This window comes from Macrobrachium nipponense, chromosome 14 (genome assembly GCF_015104395.2).
Source record: "Macrobrachium nipponense isolate FS-2020 chromosome 14, ASM1510439v2, whole genome shotgun sequence".
Lineage (NCBI taxonomy): Eukaryota > Metazoa > Arthropoda > Malacostraca > Decapoda > Palaemonidae > Macrobrachium > Macrobrachium nipponense.
This window is the reverse complement of record NC_087207.1, coordinates 34535477-34551325: the sequence shown is the minus strand read 5'-3', so window position 1 is coordinate 34551325 and position 15849 is coordinate 34535477. Positions and strand designations below refer to the sequence as shown.

Sequence of the window (15849 nt, the reverse complement as noted above, 5' to 3'; positions counted from 1 at the left end):
ACATTCTGTGTACTAACAGATTTAAATAGTTATTTGCTCTATTTTAGTTTAATTTTTGAGTTATGAACACGACACAGTCCTACGTTAATCACACAAACAATCGCACGTAGAGGTTAATAGCGTCTCATTGGCGTGGTTGGTATGGTGTGTTTGCTTCCCACCTCGGTGGTCGCGGGTTCGATTCTCGGCCATTCCATTGAGAAGTGAGAGATGCGTATTTCTGGTGATAGAAGTTCACTCTCGACGTGGTTCTGAAGTCACGTAAAGCCGTTGGTCCCGTTGCTGAATAACCACTGGTTCCATGCAACGTAAAAACACCATACAAACAAACAAGCACGTAGAGGTTACATGGAACAAATCAATGAAGATGATTTACCTGGCAGACAGAACTTAAAAGAGCTCTGTAGATAGCACTGATTTTTAGACTGAATTTTTTCCTCCCCCTCACAAACAGCTTAACTTTCTTCGCTACGACTTGACCAGTGATTTAGTTAAAACAATGCAATAAAAAAAAATAACAGTCATATGCCTATGCTATGGATGTAGTACGTCCAAAGATACTCGTATAAAATATGGGAATGTCCCACAATAACAAACAGCATTTACAAATAAAAAGTAAAATGTTTACCGTGATAGGGGAATTGCTCTATAGAAAAGACAAGATCATGACTACTAATGCATTCATACTTTAGCTACTGAACAAAGGATGGACCCACGTTCAGAGAGAGTCCACATCATCAGCTGTTTCACATACCTACCAACTCGAAGGCTCACAACCATCCCTCCAAACCCAGCTAAAGACTGCGCCATTCGCACTCAATTACTATGCTTGCAAAATGCGAGCATGGGTAGCCTACTGTGCTTTATAACACACAATTAACTTGATTAGGGGCTAATCCTACTGAAATTGGACGTGACCATGATCGAGGGCATGAAAAACTCGACAGACTTCCTCTGCATGTATACCAGACTCCTCAGTTCCCATTACTACACGGAACTACTAACTAGACAGTAATTTTGGTCATCGCCACTTAACCTACGTAAAACAAACAGAAATGTTAACGGTTATACTTTCCCAGACCACGGAGCCCTCACTGCTTAAAACGAAGATCATAGAATGAAACTTTAATTTTTTGTGTGAAGGGAATGGACTAAATGAATAAATCCAGGGTCCATGGAATCAGTTTTCATAATAGATTTGATAAACCGTAATTAGAGTTTTAGACAGATAGTTTATTATGCCCGTGTGCACGCTCTACATGTAATAACATATACTTGTGAAGAATTATTCCTACAATACTAATGAAGTGCCTATCAAATCCCCCTTAAGTCTTGTAAAAACTTTTATATTAACTAGACTGTAAAATCGTTGAAAAGAGAAGAAAACAGCATTAAAAATATGAAATACCTGATCACAAGAGGAACTATGCAATAATTGTTCATAATAATGAAAACAATCATACCATTAATATGTATAAACTTGATCCATTTATTTCAAGATAAAAAAGTAAAATGTTTAAGCTTTACGAAGGTATAGTTTACCTGAGCTTAACAGCAAAGGTGTAACCCTCCTGCATGGGATAACAAGATTTGTTTTTACTAGTGGCCCCATTTTTTCATGGTTGTATATTCTTTAAATAAGCTGTATGTTCATTTGTACTATTACCCGAATAAATAACGTAAATATTTTGCACTATTTATCAGTCCAATCTAAGATACTTTAGGAAAGACCAAACCGGTAAAGTTTTATACCTTACTTTTCATATTTGTCTGTGGCATATATATATATATATATATATATATATATATATATATAGATATATATATATATAATATATCACGTGTCCCGGTGTGTGTGTGTAAGAGAGAGAGAGAGAGAGAGAGAGAGAGAGAGAGAGAGAGAGAGAGAGAGAGAGAGAGAGAGAGAGAGAGTATGCTTGAGCAGCATAATGATGGCTTGCGCGCGTTTTTTTTATATGAGAAACATTATTCATTTTATGACCATAACCAACAATTATCGAATTTAGATGTGTGAGAATCTTCTAGGTAATGATTATACCAAAATACAGATAAGAGTAATGTATATTTAAGCAATTACAAAAAAAATAAAACGTTTTTGGTGATAAATGAGCTCTAATTTATAATATAGACTAATTTGCCAGTTTTTTAAGATAAATCATATAGCGGTTATTGGCAACTCTCTAGCAGACGAGTCACTTCAGTAACCGATATATTACTCATTTCGGGATGAATATTGTTTTTATACTTCAAGTATTGTATTGGTTAATAAGAGCGAACAGGGGCTACTGCATATTCGAAAATTATCACGTGACATTCAAGTGAAACACATTGAAAATCAGATCTGCTATAGTTGCCAGAAGCTAACGGCAGAACTATTGACGTTCAGTACACATAGAAGCCAACGAAAAACTTCTGAGGGAACTAACGTTGTTTGCTGTTTCTGTTCGACTATTTGATAGTTCTGGTTTTGATTGTATATTTCATATAAAATAGTATCTTGGACAAATATTTAAGTTTTTTTCTAAATCACAATTTTTATTTCATATAAAGTTTTATTAAAAAGCTAATCATATCAATAAATGCCATGTTAGATCATTCAACTTCATGACCTTTCAACGCATTCGAACATCGCAGTATTTCATGCGAAGCGGAACGACACTTTCCGTAATATATGAACGGACTAGTTCAGGTTCTCTCAGTAGTAAGCCAACAGTATGGCGGAGGTATTCTAGTGCACAGCAAGATGGGAACTATACTTTGGAAATTATATTCGCTTATCGCCTTCTTGGAGACCGTCATCAACTTGGTTGGCAACGTAGATGGACAAAGCCATGGTAAGTCCTGTTGTCATGCAAAGAAAATGAAAAATGTGGAAAATATGCAGGAAGAAAGGTCCAAGTGTAGTCAGGAGTGGCTTGGAAATCTGCCAGTGGGGTCGCTTCGAAGCTTTCTGCTGCTAGCAATAATAGTCATGATTGCAGGAATTGATTTTGGCGCTTGATGCCGATTATGCGATGTATTTCACGGACATCTTTGCCTTTGGCGTGAATTGTGAGATTCGAATGCGTCTGAAACCGTCGGAATCGTAGTTTGATAAGCCGTGTGTGGAGGGATTGGCCTAGAATAAAGCTTTCTCCGTTAAAGCTCACGGTATAGATCTAATTCATTCTTGTTTATCCCAACCCAAAATATTGGATTGGTTAGAAGTTAGAGGCGAGTATGAGAATGATAAAAGTAATGGCGAGATTGTCAATGGACAGTGCAATTGTAATAGTGCTCAGTTGAGGGGAAGAGGATTTCACTGATAAGAGATAAGAACGTAGTTAGTGGTTTGGGTATCAACTTGTACTAAACAACGGGGTCTCGTCTCGGCCTCGTCGTTGCATGCCTCTTCACTTGTTAACCGTTGGGGCCAAGTCTTATTATTGATTTAATCTTTCTCGTGCACATTTATTACTGAAATATGTCTTATTTATTATATCACTTGGTAACTAAACATGTTCGAATCAGCTTAAGGGAATAATTATTCATATTGTTTATTTCTCGCTGATTAACCAAATTATTGATACGTGCCATGTAATTGCAAGTATTGCGAAATATGTCAACCTTTGGTTAGAATATTACAACCGGTAAGATTTGGTTTTACAAGAAATTAATCATTGTTCCGAGTGCAAGGGGCGTGTTTATGTAATGTCACGAAGTATGGAAATCATACGAAAGCTAAAACAAGAATTAAACGAAAGAAGCCTCCCGTTGATAAATATGCCGAATCATCTTCATTTTTTCATTGGTATGGGAATGATGGTTATTTTCCTGTGTTTGTTCACATTAGCTTATGTATACAAATTGGACTCGAATATCAGTAAATCGGTGCAAATATGTATGAATTTATTATGGAAACATATACAATTGTTATAGGCCTATATAGCAGGTCAGACAGGCGGGCGCGCGCGCGCACACACACACACACACACACACACACACACACACACACACATATATATATATATAGATATATATATAGATATATATATATATGTAGTATGTATGTATGTGTGTGTGTGTGTTCATTTTAGCAATAGGTTTATTTATGGAGGTCAGACTATCAGTTTATATATATATATATATATATATATATATATATATAATACTATATATATATATGTGTGTGTGTGTGTGTGTGTGTGTGTGTGTGTGTGTGTGTGTAATGATATTGCCATATAGGTCAGATTAATATTGTGCTCATTGATGAATTCATGCAGTTAGTGAGGTTGCATTCTTGCGCGGTTGGTTTATTATAGGCTAATCGGTTTTTGAATTCATGAAGTGATAGGGATTTATGTACACCGTTGTTGTTGATGTTGATATTATTATTATTATTCTTATTATTATTATTATTATTATTATTATTAAAAAATATAAACCACGTAGCCAGTTACACATTAACGTCAGTCGTAATGTGCAGAACAGCTGATGAGTCAAATGTGGGATGGCCGAAGGTGGTAGGTTTGCCGGTCTAATCATACGGTTTTAATTATAGGGGGTTCACCCTGCAGGGCCCTGGCAGCAAACCTGTCTTGGTTAAGTGTTGTTTTCATGTAAAGGCCAGAGACTGAGGAGGGGTGGGGGGGGGGGGGGTGGGGGGGGGGGGGGGGGGGGGGGGGGGGGTGGGGCGCGTATGGCGGGCTTGATATGCAACAGCTTGAAAGATTTTTGCATTAAGTGAATTTCTGTCATTAACTAGCACCGTATACTGTTATTTTTTTGTCTGTGTTAAAGGAATTTATTGTTAAGTCATTAAACTGCACCCATGGTAATGTCTTCCATTGAAATAGCTTTTAAAACAGTGGATCTTTATTAATCTAGTATTACAGATTTTAATATACATACTATTATCGTTGTAAGACTTGTGAATGCCTGTAGGGATGTAGGCTATGGGAAACATCCCTAACATAGTTTTCTTTTACTTTCGAATACTTAATTGAATTTGGTAAGCGATGTTCCGGCGACGATTACCCGGAACATCATTTTGCGGTATTGAATCGAATGATCAGTCAGTTTGGCAAACGACACACAAACTGAAAGGAGGTGGCCAAAAATAAGTCTCCAGGGAATACTGCTTTTATTCACCATTTTGTTTTTGATGAAATGGTCATATTTAGGTGTCCATAGTAGGAAATGGAGACTCTTCTTGATGTCCAATTAATTTTATTTACCGTGTATTATTATTATTATTATTATTTTTTTTTTTTTTTTTTTTTGCTCTATCACAGTCCTCCAATTCGACTGGGTGGTATTTATAGTGTGGGGTTCCGGGTTGCATCCTGCCTCCTTAGGAGTCCATCACTCTTCTTACTATGTGTGCCGTTTCTAGGATCACACACTTCTGCATGAGTCCTGGAGCTACTTCAGCCTCTAGTTTTTCTAGATTCCTTTTCAGGGATCTTGGGATCGTGCCTAGTGCTCCTATGATTATGGGTACGATTTCCACTGGCATATCCCATATCCTTCTTATTTCTATTTTCAGATCTTGATACTTATCCATTTTTTCCCTCTCTTTCTCTTCAACTCTGGTGTCCCATGGTATTGCGACATCAATGAGTGATACTTTCTTCTTGACTTTGTCAATCAACGTCACGTCTGGTCTGTTTGCACGTATCACCCTATCCGTTCTGATACCATAGTCCCAGAGGATCTTTGCCTGATCGTTTTCTATCACTCCCTCAGGTTGGTGCTCGTACCACTTATTACTGCAAGGTAGCTGATGTTTCTTGCACAGGCTCCAGTGGAGGGCTTTTGACACGGAATCATGCCTCTTTTTGTACTGGTTCTGTGCAAGTGCCGGGCATTCACTTGCTATGTGGTTTATGGTTTCATTTTTCGTATTGCACTTCCTACATATGGGAGAGATGTTATTTCCGTCTATCATACTTTTGAACATATCTGGTTCTTAGGGCCTGATCTTGTGCCGCTGTTATCATTCCTTCAGTTTCCTTCTTTAGCTCTCCCCTCTGTAGCCATTGCCAATTGTCATCGCTGGCTAGTTCTTTAGTCTGTCTCATGTATTGTCCGTGCATTGGTTTATTGTGCCAGTCCTCTGTTCTTTCTGTCTTTCTCCTGTCTCTGTATATTTCTGGGTCTTCGTCTACTTTTATTAGTCCTTCTTCCCATGCACTCTTTAGCCACTCGTCTTCACTGGTTTTCAGATATTGCCCCAGTGCTCTGTTTTCGATGTTGACGCAGTCCTCTATACTTAGTAGTCCTCTCCCTCCTTCCTTTCGTGTTATGTATAGTCTGTCCGTATTTGCTCTTGGGTGTAGTGCTTTGTGTATTGTCATTTGTTTCCTGGTTTTCTGATCTATGCTGCGAAGTTCTGCCTTCGTCCATTCCACTATTCCTGCGCTGTATCTGATTACTGGCACTGCCCATGTGTTTATGGCTTTTATCATATTTCCGGCGTTGAGTTTTGACTTGAGTATCGCCTTGAGTCTCTGCATATATTCTTTCCTGATCGTGTCCTTCATCTCTTGGTGTTTTATATCTCCTCCTTCCATTATTCCCAGGTATTTGTATCCTGTCTCATCTATGTGTTTGATGTTGTTCCCATCTGGTAGCTTTATCCCTTCAGTTCTCGTTACTTTGCCTTTTTGTATGTTGACTAAGGCGCATTTTTCTATTCCAAACTCCATCCTGATGTCCCCAGATACAATCCTTACAGTCTGGATTAGGGTATCTATTTCCTTGATGCTCTTACCATACAGCTTGATGTCGTCCATGAACATCAGATGGTTGATTTTGTTGCCTCTTTTCTTGAGTTGGTACCCGGCATCCATCTTCTGTAGTACTTTTGTCATGGGAATCATGGCTACTACGAAGAGTAGTGGGACAGTGAGTCGCCCTGGAAGATCCCCCTCCTGATATTAACCTCTGCTAGTCTTATTCCAGAGCTTGTAAGTATTGTATTCCAGTTTGCGCATTGTATTTTTGGGAGGAACCTGATGGTATTTTCCTCTGCCCCATATATTTTCAGGCATTCTATTAGCCATGTGTGTGGTATCATGTCGAAGGCTTTCTTATAGTCTATCCATGCCATGCTTAGGTTGGTTTTCCTTCTACTGTTCTTCATTACCATTTTGTCTATCAGGAGCTGGTCTTTTGTGCCCCTACACTTCCTTCTGCAGCCTTTCTGTTGGTGGGGGATGGTGTTTGTCTCCTCTAGGTAGTTGTATAGCCTTTCACTGATGATACCTGTTAGTAACTTCCACATTATTGGTAGGCAGTGATAGGCCTGTAGTTACGCTGGTATATTTCCCTTACTCTTGTCTTTTTGTACTAAGGATGTTCTTCCTGTGGTCATCCATTTGGGTGCATGGTGATTTGAGATACAATGCTGGAGTTGTTCTGCTATTCGTGGGTGTAGGGCCTTGAAGTTTTTGAGCCAGTATCCATGGACTTCATCGGGACCTGGGGCTTTCCAGTTTGGCATTTTCTTTAGTTGGTGTCTGACTGTGTCTGTCGTGATCTCTGTGAATCTTTTGTTTTATTCTCCCTGTTTCTTCTTCCTTGACTTCCTGGAGCCATGTTGCATGTTTGTTGTGTGATACCGGATTGCTCCATATGTTTTCCCAGAGTCTCTTACTTGGTTCGGCTTCAGGAATTTCTGGGTGGTTGTCTTCCCCTCTTAGTTGGCTGTATAGTCTTTTCTGGTTGGTTCCGAATAGTTTGTTCTGTTGGTATCCCTTATTCCTGTTCATGTACCGTTGGATCTTGTGTGCTTTGGCCTTAAGCCTCTGTTTTACATCTTCGTGTTGTTTAGTCCCCTCTCTTGTACTTTGTATTTCTCGTTGAGTTTCCTCCCTTGTTTTCTTGCTTCTAGCCTTTTTTCTGCCATCTCTTTCAGTTTACTCAAGTCAGATCTCATCACCATGATTTGCTTTTCCAGGCGCCTTTTCCAAGGAGGTTGCTGTTTTGGTTTCTGTTGGGTTGGTTGTGCTGGTGGTGTTGGTGTTCGAATCCCCATCAGTTCTGCTACTAATCTTGCTCCTGCATATGTCAAGTTATTTGTTTCTGTGATACTGGTGGTGTGTATTAGGCCCATTATTTTCATTGACCTCACTTGTTTTCTCCCTTAATTTCTTGGTGTTGTAGGCTTTCATGGAGGGGATCTTTGTTCTCTCTGTGTCTGGCTCCATCCATTGTCTAATCTTGTCTACCCATTCCGTCCTCTCTGTTACTTCGTCGGTGTTTCTTCGTGTGTCGTTGTTTGATACCTCATCCTCCCTGTCGTCTTCTGTGGCATCGTCTCTCAGTTCGTCTTCGTGTAATTCGTTGTCGTGTGACATTTCCCTTTCCAGTTCTTCTCTTTCTGTTGGGGAGAGCCAGTTCTTTTTCTTTATGTTCCTTACTTGGTCTGCCAGTCCTCTGCTCTGTTTGGGGGTGTTATTCCTCTCATTCCAGATGTTGACCAATCTTCTTCTATATCCTCTCTCCGTCGGGTTGCTTCTGATGTAGCATCTCCATATTTACCTTATTTCTTCTCTTGTCATTTCTTCCTTTTTGCCTCGTAGCTCCAATCTCAGGCTGTTGATTACTTTCGTTGTGGTGATCAGTTGCTGGATGACGACCTCCAAGTACCTGACCGTCTTCCCCTACAATTGGGTTGAATACCTGGTTGCCGGACGAAGCTCCTCTGTTGCCAGAGGTTCCATTTACGTCGTTGTCGTTTATTCCTTCATTTCTTTCCATCATTGCTGAGTTTTGCTATTTAACCCATAGCTGGACCCTACCCCATCAGGGATAGGTACTCATTTACAGCTGAGTAGACTGAGGAAATTATGGTAAAGATCCTTTCCCAAGGAATCAACGCCGAGGAGAGCGGTCACCCATCCAACGACTGACCAGCCCCAATGTTGCTTAACTTGACTTAAGTCTATTGACGACCTAACCCACTCTTCCACGGCGCCACACGTTTATTATTATTATTATTATTATTATTATTATTATTATTATTATTATTATTATTATTATTATTATTATTATTATTATTATTAATATGAAATAATAAGCTCAGTGCTAAAGAATCTTTTTATCACGAAACGAAATCTCTTATTTTGGTCCTGAACGTCCCTTTGATAAGAATCGACATGCTCGGTGCCTCACAATCGTGGTTTTCATCTCGTATGTTATATTAGGTGTTTCAGAGATAAGGTGACCCCGTTTTGTATATCATTTATCGCCTTTGATTTGTTTAACAACTGTTGACGAGCCTTAAAGTTTTTTTTTTTCTTTATTTTGTTGTTTTGTTGAAAGTACTATTGGTAAAACCACAGAAATATGAGAGTGATGATGGTATCTATCATTACAATATTTACATTCATATGCTGACAGTGCTTATTGCGTATATAATTTCATCGTCATTACTGCTGCTGTTATTGGTGTTACCGTAATTAGACTCCAGTGTATCAGAGACGATTACAACAATAATATTTAATAGTTTTATATTGCAGTTTCGTTGTTCATAGACTATGCATCATAATTTGAGTTTTATAAATGATTATGCCGATAATCTCAATAATTACTTGGATAGCTACATATGTAAGCATGTATTTAAGCATGTGTGTGAATATATTTAAGCATGTTTGTTCGTTTGTTTAATCTTCGCCGTGCAAGGACATGCCCTAGTCATTTCCATCTCCCTTCTATCATCTCATATACACATAAAAATACGTAATTTCGTTAATGGTGTCAATGGTAACTGTTCTGGCATCCGACCTTATAATAGTCCTGTCACTTTTACAAGTTGATAAAATCATTTAGTAGAGTTTCATTTTCATATCATAATTCATGTCCTTGTAGAAATACAGGTCGTACTAGTCATCTCCTTATTTTGGCCTGTAGTGTATTTTGTAATAGAAATTTAGATGGGTTACTTTGGTTTTAGGATAAGTGCTATATCAGTGGCTTGATTGGTATGGTGTTGGCGTCCCACCTCGGTGGTCGCGGGTCCGATTCTCGGCCATTCCATTGAGGAGTGAGAGATGTGAATTTCTGGTGATAGAAGTTCACTCTCGACCTGGTTCGGAAGTCACGTAAAGCCGTTGGTCCCGTTGTTAAATAACCATTGGTTCCATGCAACGTAAAAACACCATACAAACAAACAAACAAAATATATCCATGTTACCGATGTTAACTGAAAAATAGGCGGAAGCCTTCAGTTAGTAGTGAGGCTGAGAGGACATACTATATAGGCCTAAGTATGCAATATAATTATGGTGCTATTAACTTTGACAAATGAAATGTGGATAGATTTAATCGAAGAGTTTTGAGCTACAATCGGTTTATGTTTTGTGTGTCAGTCGACTCGCAAGACATTATATTTCAAGTCATTGTTCATTAAGATTTTACGGTATTCCCCAGAGTTTTGACAGGGTCACTTCAATTACTTGGGAGGTCTCTTGATTTGTGCATCTCTCTCTCTCTCTCTCCTCTCTCTCTCTCTCTCTCTCTCTCTCTCTCTCTCTCTCTCTGTTTATGTCCTTTTTGGGTACTATTGTCATGCCAGGAGGAAGGCTTGCAAACTGCTTCCAATATATATAATATATATATATATATATACATATATATATATATATAGATATATATATATATATATATTAAAATTTTCAACAGTTATTCTGTAATGCTTATTGGCGTTTACTGGTGGTCACCCATCCAAATGCTGACCAGACCCAGTGTTGCATAACTTTAACCAGATGTCCATGACTCGCCTAGAAGAAGAGTGGGACTTTTGAATGCTAGACTACTCTAAGGCAGGGAAAACTGAGACAAGAAGAAAATTCCGAGGCTTTAATTTCCACGCAGTAAATGTGAGTCGTGACCTTAGAGGTGGAGCTAAATAATGAACAATGTTTCTCCCACTATTACGTGCAAAATACTATATTTTATCCCCCGACGGTTTTAGTATTTGTAGTATGAAAAGCTACATATTTCCATGTTTGTAATGTGAAAATATCCAAGATGTGTATGTGTGTAGTGGGAAAAGTTAATGTTATTATCCGTTTCCGTCTTCTCTTTGCCATGTGACATATTTTTATGTGCATCAGTGATGATTTTAAGATGCTTGCGCTTATGGTTGTTGTTACTTAACTGTAGCTTCCACTTTTGAAAGTGATGCACACGGAATTGAATTTCGAATTATTTTCTCTTTCGTAATTTTGTAATTTTTCTTTTTTCTGTTCCTATTTTTTCATTTTTATTTAATTATTCCGTCTAGTTTCATTTTTGTTATTTTTATTTTCATTTCTTTGTAGGTTATTATTATTGTTATTATGTTCATCCCAAAGAACAAGTAACATGTTGTGTTTATTGATTTTGTGCCTTTTTGTTCAAGTTACGAAAGTAACTGATTTGATTTATTCTTTTATTTATATCCAATTATGTTCTATAAGTAGAGAAACTGATATGCTGTACTGTTTTGATGTCGTTGGTACTTGATTGCCTTAATTTATATGCAAATAGGAGTGGCAACATGGATGGTCATCGACGGCGGGGCCACCTCTAATGACGTCATAGAAGTCTTGAAATTGAATACAGTTACATCATTATTTTCCGTCGCTGCCCACCGTCAGAAATCCAAGTATGTGGAAGCCATATATCGATAGGGATCGTTTACGTCTGCAGATGGGAGTTTGTTTGTTTGTTTGTTTTTTTCCCTACTGCGTAGAGACGGAGACTGACATGGTTGCCCAAAAGAATGTTTTCTGCCAGTGGAAAGGTATTGTTGTCAATGAGAATTAAAAAAATAATGTAATATTAAATGGTTTTAGATGTTTACAAGAAAGAGGGTTGAATGAAACGGCCAAAAAAGTTTAAAATAAAAGTGGGTTAAATGGTAAAAGAAATAAAAAAAAAAAGGAGGCAAGTTAAATGATTCAAGAAATTATTAAAGAACGAGGCACGTGACGTTGATGGAGAAATTATGAGAAGAGAGGCGGACTGACTGATTTATTGGACTCTAAGACGAACTTGAAAATATTCAGAAATTTAAAAAAAGAAATAGACTAATAACTCTTCAAGAAAAAAAAAATAGGCAGGTCAAATGATTCAATGTAACGTGAAAAAGAGGCAGTTTACTAGAAGAAATTATGATAACTTATGATAGTAAAATAGTGGCTGATAAGATGACTGTTAGTGAAGTAGTGGTTGACTAACTGTGTATTCTGTTATTGTAGTAGTGTACGATTGAGTGACTTTGGAAATACATAGGAAAGGGAACAGTTCCAAATACCGCAGACGATACGTGTAAGGTCGTGAGGGTTAAGAAGGTCAGACGAGTGAAATTCTGAATCCACGTAACGGTATGGCAGCGTTATAACCGCGCGACGTTAGTCCGGTAAATCAATAGCATAAAAGGCCGTGCAGTGCAGCGAAGGAACCTCGTCGATGTTTTGTCGCAAATGCTTGGGTCAAGTGTCGCTGATGTGGAATGCTTTCAAATGCGCTTCGTGCTTCCGTTTCCTCTGAACTTTATACATTACCAATGGGATTAAACCCCAATTATTTTATTCCGCTTAGTCTCTGTTCTTCTTGCTTACAGCAAGATCAGTTTGGTAACAGAAAAGTCTCTCTCTCTCTCTCTCTCTCTCTCTCTCTCTCTCTCTCTCTCTCTCTCTCTCTCTCTCTCTCTCTCTCTCTCTCCATACTACTCCTAATTAAGTGCCATAGGTTCCCTGGCTTATTGGCTCGTACATAAGATATTTTGATATGCGATTTCTACCACATATATATACGTACATACACACACCCATTTACTATATATATTATGTAATACACTTGTATCTCGTATACACGGACGTACGAGTATTTTTTGAAGGTTTTTTTTTTTTTTTTTTTTTGTTCATATCACCGTCTGTACTAAATCTGATAAACTACATTAATAATTTTATTGGAGAAAGGTTCATTTATTGGCGTGAAGCTTTTGAGGTGTTATGCAAACAGCCGGCTACATGGAAAGTCATGAAAATAGTGAAAAGACCTTTATAATTCATTTAGATGTATTTCTACAACAAAATTTCATTTAAAGAATACCCGTGTCCGGGTCATCGCTATCGTGTATTAAGCATCTTTGTCAGTAAAGGGGAGTTGAGTGTCTTTTACGAATTAGCTGTCATGTCTCATTGGGAATAACGTTTATGTTGCCGCGTGTGTGAAAACATCATAATAAATACAAATTTTCATGTTGATATTTTTACTATATATTTTTACCGTAAAGTATTTATTCCTGCGAAGGCGTGTTCAGGAAGTTGATAGCCTTCTTGGTTTGTTCTGCATCATTTTGTAATAATGATAATAGTAATTAAAGCAAATCCCTATGTAGTACTGATAAAGTTTTTGGCTATCGTGCAATTTTATATACTGAAGATATACCGGTAATAGTAGATGTTGACAAGAGGTTAAAATGACGTAGGTTATTTTTCCCCATTGGGAATACTAGACATTCACAACGTCAGTCAGTGTTGATAACTCTGGAGAGTACATCTCTGACGATATTTCATCTGTCTACTTAATTTTTGATATATATATATATATATATATATATATATATATATATATTATATATATATATATATATATATATATATGCGCAATAGGCTCATGAAAATATTGTGGGAGGGGAACAAATCTTGTTCCTAACGCACACCTCTCTCTCTCTCTCTCTCTCTCTCTCTCTCTCTCTCTCTCTCTCTCTCTCTCTCTCTCTCTCTCTTCTCCATCCTTCCTCTCTCTCCGCCCCCTCTCCGAACGCCTTAAAGGTGTGTGCCCTAGGAAGTAATAGGTGAAGTGACGGAAGCAGAGAGCCGCAGTCCTTTGTGATTTATAGATTATAAGCTCGCAACAGCCAACAGCGCCTTTGCCCTTCAACCGATTTACTCACGAGCGTTGGCTCTGTTTCCTTTGTTCCCCTCTCATCCAGTTTTTAATGAGTTCTGCTTTTTTGTATATATGATAGAGATGTTGGTGGAACTTGACACGTAGTAACCATGTCCAGCCCGGAGCCGAGGAAAACCCCAAGTTAAAAGAAAAAAGAAATCGAGTAAAATTTTAGAATGCGCGGCTTTTAACTTTCCGTGCTAATTTTAGCCAGAATTCCTATGTACTGGGCAATTTAATGCCCTTAACCAGCTCAGACCTGGTAAAAGAGTTTTTTTTTTTTTTTTTGCGGTTGTGGTTGGGGAGGCTGCGTATGAGAAATGATGAAGATAGAAAGATTACAAGATTTGATGCAATTTTCGCATATTATGGTTTATATATACATCGTGAGATTGTGTAATGTGGGGACTAATACCCATTGGAATTAATTGTTGATGTGAGATTGTTGCATAGTTTTCTTCGTCCACTCATTTTTTTTCCTGTGGCCCATAAAGTAGCCTGTGTATTAGGAGACAGGACATCTAATTTATTTGTTTATTATTTAAAAAAAAAATTTCCGACGAACAAATGCTGCTGAAACGTTGTCATTTTCATCAAGGTTTTCCCGTGCTCGTGTTCGCACGCACTTTACAACACGCATGCGCTTTTATCCAGCCAACTTAATGTTTTGTTGTTGAGCTCACGTTGGTTTCCAAGGCTCTTGAATTTAAATACGGATTTTGTGTTCCCAGAATGACTGTCACTGTCGATAGGTGATGCAAGGTTATGAACAACTTTTGAGTAGCTCTTATGGTATTTTTTCTTTTACTAATTTATTTATTCTTATTCATTTGGAAAGAAGTACAGCAATCAAAGTGCGTATGGTTCAGTTTCCGACATGACATGGTTCTTTGTTAAAAGACGTTTTTAGCATGCTTACGTTTACCCTGAATAGTATTGGGGATACAGAGTAAGTGACTGGCTTCTTCCTTACATTTTAACGATCTTCGTTAACATAAATAAACACTATTCAATAGAGAGCATGCTTCTGATAAAAGCAATCATCATCATTAAGTAAGTGAATTCGTTCTATGAATTTATGTAGCGTCATGTTCAGGGGGAATTGAATTACACTATGAATAAAGACAAAAGTTAACGGTGTGGACTGTAGAGCCTCGTTAAGTGAATCTTCAGTAGATATTTGGGCGCTTCTAGGGAGTGTTATGCCACCATTGGGTTCTCCTTCTCAAGGGTTTTATAATTTCAAAAGTTGTAGCAGATGGAGGACAATGTTTAGATTAGAATAACGATAGAAAAGCGAAAGATTTAGACTACCAAGTTGATATATTTTTAAACAGCGGAATGCCATAAGCTATGTAAAGCTTACTTAATAGAATGTATCACATCTTGAGAGACGGAAGTGAAAATAAGAGACAGAGAAGTGATGATAACAGAGTATGCACAAAGGGATGAAATAGCATCAAATGGAGAAAAGATGAATGGGATGAATCCTTCAAATATTTAAGAATAGTGAAATATAGCACAGGTTTTGTCGAGCTGGAATTTAGTGAGATCAAAAGAATGTAAATCAGGTAGTAGCCAATCAGGTAAGATTTGTTAATTAAATAGACTGAAATTTCATACGAAAGTGCAATTATATAAATTTAGTACGATCTGATTTGTTATGCAGACTTAAATCATAGTATGACAATGAAACTGTCTTGAGGATTTTGTTACTTTGAGAGTTAAGCCTCAAGTAGAATTTTAGGTGTCAGGTGAGAGAACAGAGTGAGAATGAAGGCCAAAAGGGGCATTACTGAAGTCCCGTATTTTGATGAGTAAATGACGAAAGGGAGGGGGAGATGGAGATAGCCTGGATGTCTCCGTCATGCTACCTCAGTTACAATAGTATGTGATTGT

General features: G+C 37.8%; 2 protein-coding genes across 13 annotated transcripts in view; one reads left to right on the top strand and one right to left on the bottom strand.

The window, feature by feature from the left end:
• LOC135226452 (ELMO domain-containing protein 2-like) overlaps positions 1-468 on the bottom strand; it is a 130915-nt gene extending 130447 nt beyond the window's left edge. The window contains exon 1 of the mRNA XM_064266046.1: positions 377-468. The gene's annotated coding sequence lies outside the window, so the exon portion shown is untranslated. The remainder of the gene's footprint in view (positions 1-376) is intronic.
• Positions 469-2699: 2231 nt separating this feature from the next.
• The window catches only part of LOC135226448 (transmembrane protein 131-like), a 525255-nt gene continuing 512105 nt past the window's right edge, over positions 2700-15849 (top strand). For 4 of the 12 annotated variants that reach the window (XM_064266034.1, XM_064266022.1, XM_064266033.1 and 1 more), the window contains exon 1: positions 2750-2855. In XM_064266034.1, coding sequence (XP_064122104.1) covers positions 2765-2855 — 91 coding nt within the window. In that variant the 5' untranslated portion in view covers positions 2750-2764. Of the gene's footprint in view, positions 2856-11538; positions 11657-15849 lie in introns of all 12 variants that reach the window. The other 8 variants (XM_064266036.1, XM_064266031.1, XM_064266024.1 and 5 more) reach the window with 6 other exon arrangements.